The sequence below is a fragment of the Poecilia formosa genome, unplaced genomic scaffold, assembly GCF_000485575.1.
Source record: "Poecilia formosa unplaced genomic scaffold, Poecilia_formosa-5.1.2 Scaffold577, whole genome shotgun sequence".
Classification (NCBI taxonomy): Eukaryota; Metazoa; Chordata; class Actinopteri; order Cyprinodontiformes; family Poeciliidae; genus Poecilia; species Poecilia formosa.
In genome coordinates, this window is record NW_006800516.1 from 139,370 (window position 1) to 151,078 (window position 11,709).

Genomic DNA, 11,709 nt, shown 5'->3' on the forward strand with positions numbered 1-11,709 from the left:
AAATTTATCCTTAGCCGGCAAAGTAGCATGTAGTAAAATGAATATATTGCCAAGATTTATGTATCTTTTTCTGAATATTTCAGTTTTCTTTTAAAATCATTCTTCAGACTTCTTGATGAACAGCTGTCCTTGTTCTTATGAGGTTATAAATACCCCAGAATCAGTAGGCGATTCCTTCAGAGACACAAAGAAGAGGGTAATGTGACTCTACCCAACCTGATGTATTATTGGGGAGCAAACCTACAAACAGTCTGATTGCTTCAACAATCAGATGTTGACTGGTACCAATTAGAACTGAATGGATGTAAACCATCATCAATCCCTGCATTAGTTACCTCAAAGCTCCCTATCTCCCCTAAGCAATACTCTTCATGCCCAATTGTAATCTCCACCCTAAAAATCTGGCCACAACCAACACTTCAATATGTTGAAGGACTTGAGATGTCAAACTCCAGTCCTCAAGGGCCAGTGTCCTGCAGTTTTTAGATGTGCCACCGGTACAAAACACTGGAATGAAATGGCTTAATTACCTCCTCCTTGTGTAGATAAGTTCTCCAGAGCCTTGCTAATGACCTAATTATTCTATTCGGCGTAGTGCAGCAAAGGCACATCTAAAAGTTGCAGGACACCGGCCCTTGAGGACAGGAGTTTGACACCCCTGGACAGTCTATGAACTATAGTTTACATGTCTATAGTCCCATATGTGATAACCATGTTTTCCTGGCAGCCATATAAGATCCTGTCTTTACTTAGTGGTGGAGAGCAGGCTTATGTAAATTTAGTGATCTTTATATAGATGGAATTTTTGCTACCTTTAATACCAACACGTCTAAATTTAATTTACAGTGTTCCATCCTATTCCGCTATCTCCAGATTCAAGAATTTGTTTGTAACATCAGTCTTTGCTTTCCTAAAATTAAATTAAAGTAAATTTAATGCATCTATCTTTGGTTAAAGCTCAACACATCTGCCTTCCGATTGGTTGGTTCACCTAAAACAGGTGAGGTTTCACCCTTAAGCTCTTAGTATCACAATGTGGGAAGTTTAAGCCTTGAGTTTCATATGCAAAGTGTTCTGTTTACTTGTAGCCAGATGTTGACAAACTAAAACAAGATTTTTGACAGAGTTTTAAGAGGAGCAGGAAAAGTAAATAAAGTGGATTAGCACTGCTTATCAACAACTCATAGTGCCAAACGGGACTCGTATAAAAAAAAAATTTTTTGAGGTAATTCCATGGTCTGTAATTAATTAATTGAAACTAATTGCATTCTAATCAGAAACCATATGTCAACAAAATAAATATCTTAAAATTCTATTTACTGCTAAATTATTGAATAATTAGACACATGAGGTCAACAACGAGAATATTTATTGTTTTTAATCTATTATTTAGGCTATTCAACCATAAGATTTGTGCAAAGTGCTATTATATCTATGCAGCTTTCCAGTGTTTCAGAAACCCCTGATCATTCATGAAACTTCTTTAGAAATGTGAACTGCATTAGCGTTGGGGACATCTGTGCTGCTGCCACATGTTTAGCACTGAGATGCTGTTGTATCCTCGAATAGCTTTGCTGATAAGTTAACTCCTTTTAGCACATCTTGAACACAACAATAATGTTTTCCAGCATCCCATCAGATAATTTTTTTAAAGAAAAAATTAAGTGAGAAGCGGCGTTGTTGACCATCATTGTTGTTTGGGCTTCAAATTTACAGACGTACCAAATACAAAGGTTCAGGCCAGGGACTTTTGTATGCAAGAAAAAAAAATTAATCGCATTAAAAAAAATGTTTCTGTTAAAACCTACGTAAATAATTAATCAAAATGAAAGCAATAAAGTTCTGGACATTTCCATTGTGGTGATCTGTGTTTTTCTGTGTGTTATTTTGAGGTTTTCTGTGTCCTGTTTTCTCCTATGAATCTCTGTGCCATCCTGATTGTTTCCAGCTGTGTCTCGTTTCTTTGATTACCCTCCCAGTGTATTTAGTCCCACCTGTTGCCTTTGTCTGTTGTCGGATCCTCATCATGTAACGTCTTGCTGCCTGTTGTTCAGTTCGATGGATTTTTCATTAAATCATCATCACTTCAACCTGGGTCTGCCTGCGTCCTCCCTCACCACTCCTCACAAATCATGACATCCATAACATGTTGCTGACCATAAATTGAGCCATTAGCATATCATAAAACTGATACAGCAACAGTCTTCTCTCAGAGGCCTTTTTAAATGAACTGACATCAGACTTGTATAGCACTTTTGAAGAGATTCAACAACACTTCATCTTTCTTTCCCATTCAGGCACACATTCACACACTGATGATGGCAAGCTACTTGATTGTAGCCAGAGATCCAACCATTCTGAACATACTTGGATGATACGAGTTACGACAACATTAAGTTTTTCTTTGAGATAAAATAAGTTTAGAATTGAATTTAATTGGGGAAAAAAAACTTGTGTTTATGCAACTTTTCTACACATGAAAAAATTGTCTTCAGCTCATGCATATATAGGGAATTCTCGGACAGATTTCTTTTACAGGGTGACAAAGCCATGATTCACAGCTGTAAGTGTTTGGAAATATTCACAAATATCAATTCTCAATCCTACAGTCCAGATGACTCTTCAATTGAGGACATAAACGCAAGCCATCAAACTTAAACCCTGTAGCTGATTTCTTGCATTCCAACATTTGAACCGTTCTCAGAGCAGAACTTCAGATTCGGAACTGGAAAAGTCTTGAAGTGGGTGGAGCGGTGGTGGTGGTGGGGTTGCACTAAATCCCTGTGGACCTGTTATTATGTCTACATCTGGGCACCGAGCCTACAACATCAGGCACACATTTTTCAACTGGGCTTTTTTCCAGATGAGCACACCACTCAGCTGAACTTTGGCCAAGAGTAAAACAGAGCTCATTACTGAGAAATATGCTTGCAGGCTCACATTTAAAGTGTGTGAGTAATTTTTCAATATGAACTAGGAGGAGGGGAAGGCGGAGGACCTCTATCATCTGAAGAACAAAGCACAGATTCTCAATGTTAGGCTTGAAAAGCTACAGTGACTTGCACACCCTGGACTTTTTTGTCACATTACAACCCCAAACCTCAAGCTGTAGTAGCACAGAACTGTAAAGTGGATGGAAAATTATGCAATATGAAAATGCATGGTGTGCAGTTGTATTCTTTCCCTCTAAGTCAATTTATTGTGGAAGCTCATAGTTTTTTCAATAATTTACAAATTTATTTAGTCTAAGTGTTTCAGGAACTCCTTATTAGGCCTGTTACAATGACAAATTTTGCTGGCCAATTAATTGTCCCAGAAATTGTTGCGATAAACAATATTAGTGTCATTTTGAGACCATTGTTTACAAATAGCATAAAAATTGCATAACAATGCAAATACACCTTGTCTGAAACACCTTTTAAATAAAAAATTGGGATGGGGTTGGAGTTCACATTCAGATCCTCCGGTTCCTGGCAGGGGGGAAAGGGAGCCGCCACCCACAAGATGCATTGGTGCAATTTAGATGTGGATATGGCAGTTGTTTAGTTGCTACTGTTTTACAGCGTAGCAGCTCCACAGGTTCAGTGGTTCACTGGTGACTGTGATGAACACAGTCACCAGTGATTCAGTTTGAAGCCAAAGCGCTCCCAGACAGCAACTGTCACGTTCGCCTTTTAAACCAGCGTTTCCCTGGCTCTCTCCTCCTCATCGGGCTTTATGTTACGCTCTGTGGTAGGAGACCAGGAGCCTGGTAGGTAACTGAGGAAATGTCCATTCGGTGACAGTAGTCAGCACTGCTCCCTCTCCATTCATTTCTATGAAACTTGCATGGTGAGGCGACAGTCACTTGACCTCATCCAGAAGAGCAAACAGCATAATTCATGCATGTGAAATTTCTAGCTTGTACATGTAGACGAGCACACGTGGGCTAATGATGCTACACAAGAAAGTAGAAAATTATTCAACTCCTGTTGCTTCTGTCAATGGGTTTTGAAGCAAAATGTAACTCCCAGTGGGCCAAGAGAAGCAGCTTTACTGTCCGTCGCATGTCGCTTGTGCATCAGATTTATTTGAATATTTTATTTGAATATTTTTATTGGTTTTCAACAAAGTAGATTACAAACCCAAACATTCAAATCAACACATCCTTTACAGAACATAAAAAAAAGGGAAGGTTGACTTAGTTACTTAGTTAGTTTCATGCTGGATTGACTGATTGGCTGGAAGTCCCTCAATGTGACACAAGAATGGCCGCCATACTTTGTAAAATTTGTCCGCAGAACCCTGCACAGCATATCTCTGTTGTTCAACTTTGAGATTTGAAAGCAAGTCCTTAATCCATTGTTTATAGGAGGGAGGTGCCTCTTTTTTCCATGATAGAAGTATGAGTCGTCGAGCAACCAATGTGGAAAAGGCTACAGCTGAAGCTTGTCGGGTGGACACACAACATGTCTGAGGAACAACCCCAAATATTGCAGAAAGAGGATTCGGCGGAATATTAATATTCCACGATTTCGACAGGGTCTTAAAGATAGCTCTCCAGAAGGTCTGCAGTTTTTGGCATTCCCAAAACATATGACCAAGAGTGCCTTTCTCGCTTTTACATCTTGGACACACTTCACCCAATCCTGGAAACAACTTTGCGAGTTTACTATTTGACAAATGAAGTCTATGAACCACCTTAAATTGTATTAAACCATGTCTGATACATATTGATGAATCATGAATAAGCCTTGTTGCCTGCTGCCACTCTAACTCAGTTATTCTCAATCTCATCTCCAGCTGCCACTGTTCTTTAATTTTGTCTAATGAGGGTGCAGCCGCGTGCATCAGATTTATGTGTGCATCAGAAACACATTGCAAATATTTCAGCTCGGGAGTTGTGAATGTAAAAAAACAAAATTATTGCGATAAAATTTTTATCATGTGAAAATCTATGTAATTAATTAGTTGAATTTAACAAAACTCAATAAAACTAATATTTTTATTGTTTGGCTTTCCGATAAGGCCAGTCATTATAAATATTTGTCCTATCTGTTTTAATTTGTGTTTCATGAATACTGCACAACACTTTGGTGCAGTTAATACCTGTTTTTAAAGTGCTTTATAAATAAAATTGACATTGGTTAAAATACCAACCGTAATTCTAACACATGGACATGTTTTGATCCAAGTCAATCTATTGTAGCTCAGACTATAACATGCTTAGTGTTGTCTACATAAAATAACCCTATTGAGTCTAAGAAAATGTATGAAGATAGCTATTTTATGACTCAGTTTTGCTACTTCTGCTAGACAAGGAGAGAGAAATAACCGATTGAACTATTTGCACTCTTGAACTGTCCCTACTGAGACAAATCATTCGGCTGGACCTCTCATCTAAATTACTAATGTTTTATAAGAGCTGAGTGGCACTTCCCACGGCTCTGAAGGTAATTCCCTCAAGATGGTGGTGTATGAAACTGAGCATGGACTTGTGTGTCTGGATGAACTTACCTGACCCTCTGGATCCAGATGCAGTAATCCGTGATGTACAAGTCATTCAGTATGTAGGCTGGGTCGTTCTCTCTGAAGACTTTATGAATATCCAGCAGGCATTTGAGGACACAGGCTTTTCCTTGGCACGGGAACACAGCGTGGAAGGCAAATGGAAAAACAGTGTTATTTGAAGTCTGTACAGAGGATGAGAATGTGCTGTGGCTGCTGGCAGATGCAGCATCCATCTTAAGGCTTGCAGTCTTTGTTCCATACATAAAAGCCAAGGTATGAGATGAGAGGGAAATCCTAGCATGCTGCAGGGTAATTTGATCCGTATGTTTCAAAAAGAGTTCCTGGGTAAGAAGGGACTCATTTGAGACATAGGAGACAAAGAACCTGAGTGTGTGTTTAACAACCCCTTGACACTAGAAACCTATTTCAAATTCATTTTGCATTCTATTTAATGCTGGTTCTATCTGGAGTGTGCAACTTTGGTATTGATGCTGGTGTTTTTTGTGCGATGAGTTGTAAGGATTGCACTGATATAAAAATTTGGCCCAATACCAAAATCCAATATTTTCATTGCAGCTGTGGCTGATAACCAATATTTACCAATATTGCATATATATATTTATATATATATTTCCCAATCCTTTCTACACCTTGAAAGAAAACAATCACACTGCTGAGTTCTCTGCTTCAGTTTAACTCCTCACAATAATAATAATGCAATGCATCACTGTCAGAAACAAACAGCAAGAAGATGGAAATAAATACAGGTTATTTGTTGTTGTTGTTTTTAAAGGTTTTATTGCTTCTAGTGACCTTTATTTGAGAGTAGTCTGACAAGACAGTAGGTAATGAGAGAGGGGAAAGACATGCGGAAAGGGTCATCCTTATATGGGTTGTGCTTTACCACTGCGCCACCACAGCATGCCTAAATATCCCATTTTTATTTATTGGACGGATATCAATAAGTTAAAAATGACTAGAATATGTGCAAATTCTCGTCTTGACAGCGTCAACCTCCGGATGAAGAAGGCCTATACCAATGTATAAGTTGATGTTAGAGTAGAAATATTGTGAATCCCTAAAAAAGTTATTAAAGTTTGGCGATATCGATATTAGTGCAGATATATTATGCATCCCTATAAAACATGACTAAAATTTTCCAAAGCCAATAAGAGTATTAATATATTGTGTGTCCCGATAAAACAACTACATCTGGCCAAAACTGATGTTAGTACCGATATATTGTGAATCCCTATAAAAAATTATGTAAAATAGGTCAATATTGAGGCCAATTCAGCCACCAAGTGGTAGGCCATGTAAACTAGCGGAGCAGGGTCAGCGGATGCTGAGCGCATTGTGCAAAGAGGCTGAGACTTTCTGCAGAGTAAATCACTACAAACCTTCAAACTTCACGTGGGCCTCATGAACAGTGTGCAGAGAGCTTCATGGAATGGATTTCCATTCCATGACTTGGAGCAGCACCATCCAAGCCATGCATCATCAAGTGATGTAAAGCATCGGATGCAGTGGTGTAAAGCACGCGGCCACTGAACTCTAGAGCAGGGGAAGCACGTCCTCTGGAGTGACAAATTGCGCTTCTCCATCTGGCAATCCGATAGATGAGTCTAGGTTTGGCGGTTGCCAGAACAACGGTACTTTTCTGACTGTATTGTGCCAAATGTAAAGTTTGGTGGAGGGGGGACTATGGTGTGAAGTTGTTTTTCAGGAAGTCCATAAAGACATGGAGGGCAGAGTCTGGTGTGGGTGAACTTGGCTGGCCTGAACAGAGTCCTGACTTCAACCCAATAGAACAACTTTGCGAAATGTTTCTTTTCTTAGGTTTTTCTAACACTCAGCTCTACACACATTTCTAAAGATTCAGTTTTGATTAAGTTCAGAAAGATATTTAATTTTCATGCTGTCAGGACATACAATACAATCCAGTCTTTCATACTTTATAATTACAAAATATCCTCCCCCCACAGCTCAGGAGTTGGCATAAAGGCCTGTTAAAACACATCCAGCTGGACAGATACTTGAATGGAAGACACTTGACATATACAGTCCTACCAAATATTGCTTCCAAGCAGTCCTTTGATGACAATATTGATTTCCATACAATTACACTGCGATATCAACTATGATTCAATATGTTATGCAGCTCTAATTCAGCTCGTTGTCTGACTGCATTGTGCCACGGGTACAAGGGAAGCCTCTAACAGCTGCTCCATCCTGACATTTGATTCCCAGACAGACAGATGAGAGATCAATTTGGCTGTTAGATCTAGAGGAAAATAAAACACACAATATTATCAAAAGTATTCGCTCAGCTCCCTGTACACACCTAGATCACGTAAGCATTTAAAATACAGGAAGTCAATGAGGTGAGTGAACGCCAATTTGGATGTGATAAGTAATATTTTGCCTCATCACATATTTCAACATGGTCTTCGTAAACCTGTTGAAAAACCTTGCAGGAAAGTGCCGCAAATGCATAATGTAGACGCTCTGTACAGTTCTGCAAGCTGTGCACACCAAATTAGGCCATCATTTTTCAAGGTTAGCAATGCAAAACGAGGACGCATGACATGGTTGGGCAGCCGTTGACTTATAATCACAGTCCGAAGACCCACACCAGGTAACAGGAGTTCATCTCTGTTATAAGTCAAGTGCAATGAACTTGTACATCTCTGATTTGTGAACTGGATTTTGTTTTGTGACATTACATTAATAAGGTTTTTGAAATGGCTCATTTTCTAGACAGCAAAAATATTGTCATTGCCAAAAATTTCAGGGTAGATTTTTTTAAGTGCTTGGGTTGTTTTCAGAAGCAGTAAAGACAAAATTGGAAGTACAAAACATGTAAATTATAAATTTTGCATAACATGTCCCCTTTTAATAAGCAGTTATACAACAAAAGCCTTTTACAGGTTATTTCATGTGTAAACTTTTTAACTGAAGAAAATTAACTAAAGTTTAAAAAGTGAATATAACAAAAAAGTTTGCATTAAAATATACAAAAGCCATTTGCTGTAAGTGCAAAGTTCACATAAGTGACACCTGCCCCACTGCATGTGTGATTTGAAATGGTTTGGGTTTACAGCTCAGGTTTGCAGAACCACAAAAAATCTGCTCCTACCATTCCGACGTATGCTTTTTCTCAAAATGATCCAACAAACTGAACTGCTCCAGCCTCCCTTCCAATCAACCATTTAAATAGCTTAATGGTGTGGCCAACAACTCCATGAGGGTCAGAGAATCAGCTTTTCCCAACCTCCACTGAGCTGGTTGGCATTGTCTAGGGGCATTCCGGACCAATCCAAACAAACAGCACACACGAACAGTGAGGAAAAGCTTAAACTAACATTTGGTTCTCATTTAAAACATGGGGTTATACACGGGAGCTGTGCCCTAAGAAGAATTTGGATCATATGAGGCAAAAGCACATATGCTTGCAAGACTTGGCCTTTTTTTTCTCAACAGGAAGACTATCATTTTCTCAGCTTGTGGAAAACTAGAGGAAAGGTTACACTTTGATTCTAGCTAAATAGAAGGGATCAAACTTTTTAAATTAGTAAAATTCAGGTAAGCTAAATCTCTCTACCAGCTTCGCAGACCTACAAGCATATTTGCCCATTTTTATTTGGAGAATTGAAAAACATCTGTCTGGCACTTAAAATTGACTGAGCCATTCTAACACAACCCAACCATTCTATCTTTGGCAGGATGTTTTGGTGCTTCTGTCTTGCCCGTAGGTGAACCTCTACACCAGTTTTAGGTGTTCCGCAGCCGCTAACACGTTTTCTTGAGGATTCCTCTCCAGCAACCAAACGCCTAACACAATGTTTCCCAACCCTGGTCCTCAAGGCACACTGCTCTGCATGATTTAGATGTTTCCTTCCTTCAGCCCAGGTCATGTTTTCTGACTGGCCAGAAATTCATCCTGAAAAATCCAGCTCTACCACACAAAACCCAGATGGAGAACTGAATGGTGATGACAACTGATTAGAATAGTGTAGGAAGACAATGGCTAGGCTTTTAGGCTTGAGGAGTGCATGAATAAGAGATGTGCTGTTGATGGAGTCTCATACTGGGGCAAAACAGTAGTCTTAAGTATTAGAGAAAAGTGATGTTTTGAAGCTTATCTCTTTTTAGTCAGGGCAGATTCAGTTTGTACTCTCCATAGTTTGTGGAGATTTTAAGGTGAAAAATCATTGGCTTGGGGAACATGAAACCTTCAGTTTTTTTTGTAAGAGCTTCAGTGATGAAATGTTATTTCAAATGAACACCAATAAAAAAGTTTTTTTAAACACTATTTTGCCAATGTTCAATGCCTAAAAGGTATAGAAAGTTCACTCCCTTGGATGTTTTAACCCTTTTTATTGCTTTTACAAATCCGTCATGAACAACAAAGCTTTTTGGAAAAAAAAAAAAAAAACATTCCAAGTGGTGACACTTTTTTACTGGCACTAAGAGCAGGAGCAGGTTTTGTAAAGCAAATACACCTGCAGAAAGTGTTCTGTGTTTTTACTTAAGGGTAAAAAGCAATAAAAGAAAATCACTACCCTGAACACACTCAAACCCGGTTGTACACTTTTTTGACTTTTCAATGACTATCGTACAAGTAGGTCAGTTGTTTTTTTAACTTCCCTCTGATCAGATGCCTGAGCTTTCCCAGCTTTCTCAACATTCAGGAGACTACGGCATCTTCTGTAAAATATATGGATGGATGAACAAAGACATCTGTCGACTGGATCCTGCCGCAGGGAACATTTAGTTTTCTTGTCATGTTGGTAAAAGAATGGCAGCACTATTATCCTGATGCTGGCCTCCATACCTCCTAACTCCAGTGTCCCATACGCTCCCTGCTCCTCCCTGCATTTCTGATGGCTCTTGAGTTACACTTCCAATGCAAGTGGAGGGCCTTGTTGGGAATACTTGCCATCATGCCTCAGGGCTGCTTAAATATTTACCGCTGAATAGCATTTCCTCTGCAGCCCTAACCTGTCTACCACTGCTGAAAGGTTTGTTTTGCTAATACCTATGAGTGATTGTTTAAGCAGCCTTGTGAAAGGAGTGGCTTAAAACTGGAGTGTGCATTATAGTTTCCCTCACTATGACAAATTAATGAGGATGCAGTGTAATTCTGAGAGGAAACACTCTAGACACAAGCCAGGCCAAATTTCTGTGCTGTTACAGTTTATTAGGGGAGAGCCACATTACTCATTTTAGCATAATGCTTGAACTATGGATGGGTACAGCAAGAAACATGAATAAACAGGGTTCTTACACAATTCTATGTTGACTGGCGTGTTTGCTTGCTTGTTTGTTTGTTGCCTGGCTGGCTTATGGATGGACAGATCAACAGGTCGATGGATGGATCAAAAAGCTAAACTTTTATTTGCACCAACAGTCACAACTATTTAGCAATGGAAATGAATAAATTCAAAAAATATTTTTGCATACTTGTTCCTTTTATTCAATTTCCAGACTTTACGAGGAACCCAGAACAAAGCAGTAACTCCTACCAAAAGCTGGGCTTGAATATTAGATTTTGTGAACTGAAAAAATATATTAGTTTGAAAACGGGAGTAGATGTTCAAACATAAGAGAAAGACAGTGCGGGGCAAGAGTGACAAACTGTCTTTTCTCTCACACTCCCGAATACTAATCTTCCTACTTGGTGAGTCGATGAAATGCTAATCAGGGACTTAAAAGGCCTCTAATTTGCTGTCATTTACCAGTGTTAGAATTGTCACCAGCAGGATAATATCAAAGTGTGTTTACATTGTCGACTCTTCACAGTCTGTAGGGGCTTCTTCCTTTAAAGATTAAAGATATCAAAGTCAAAAGTCCACTTTCCACTAATTCATGTTTCCCTCCCTTGGGGCGTAAAAGCCCAGGTGAAAATAAATATACTAAGTATATAACATTTTAGCCTACTTTAAGTCAGACTAATCATGAGTATAGTTCAAGTTTGCTTAGGATTAGTTAACTTGAAGTGTGTTAGAACAACTAATTTTGTGCTTAGTGTATTTTAAGGTAAGGTCATTTTATTTATATAGCACATTTTCAGCAACAAGGCAATTCAAAGTGTTTTACATGAGTTAAAAGGAAATACAAACAAAATAACAAAGTTAATCTAATGTTGTTCTAAAGCAGTGGGTTCCCAAACTTTTTCTCCTGGGCCCCCCCAGTGGTTTCCAAACTATTTCTGCC

General features: G+C 38.9%; 1 protein-coding gene and 1 long non-coding RNA gene across 7 annotated transcripts in view; one reads left to right on the top strand and one right to left on the bottom strand.

Moving 5' to 3' along the window:
- The window catches only part of shq1 (SHQ1, H/ACA ribonucleoprotein assembly factor), an 83,486-nt gene that overhangs the window by 23,959 nt on the left and 47,818 nt on the right, over positions 1-11,709 (bottom strand). For all 6 annotated transcript variants that reach the window (XM_007540974.2, XM_007540975.2, XM_016665386.1 and 3 more), the window contains one exon: positions 5,497-5,617. In XM_007540974.2, the coding sequence (XP_007541036.1) occupies positions 5,497-5,617 (121 nt within the window). The remainder of the gene's footprint in view (positions 1-5,496; positions 5,618-11,709) is intronic.
- On the top strand, positions 6,277-9,909 carry LOC107834294 (uncharacterized). Its single transcript, XR_001660079.1, has 2 exons — positions 6,277-7,690; positions 7,756-9,909. It is a non-coding gene; the product is annotated as an uncharacterized LOC107834294 (long non-coding RNA).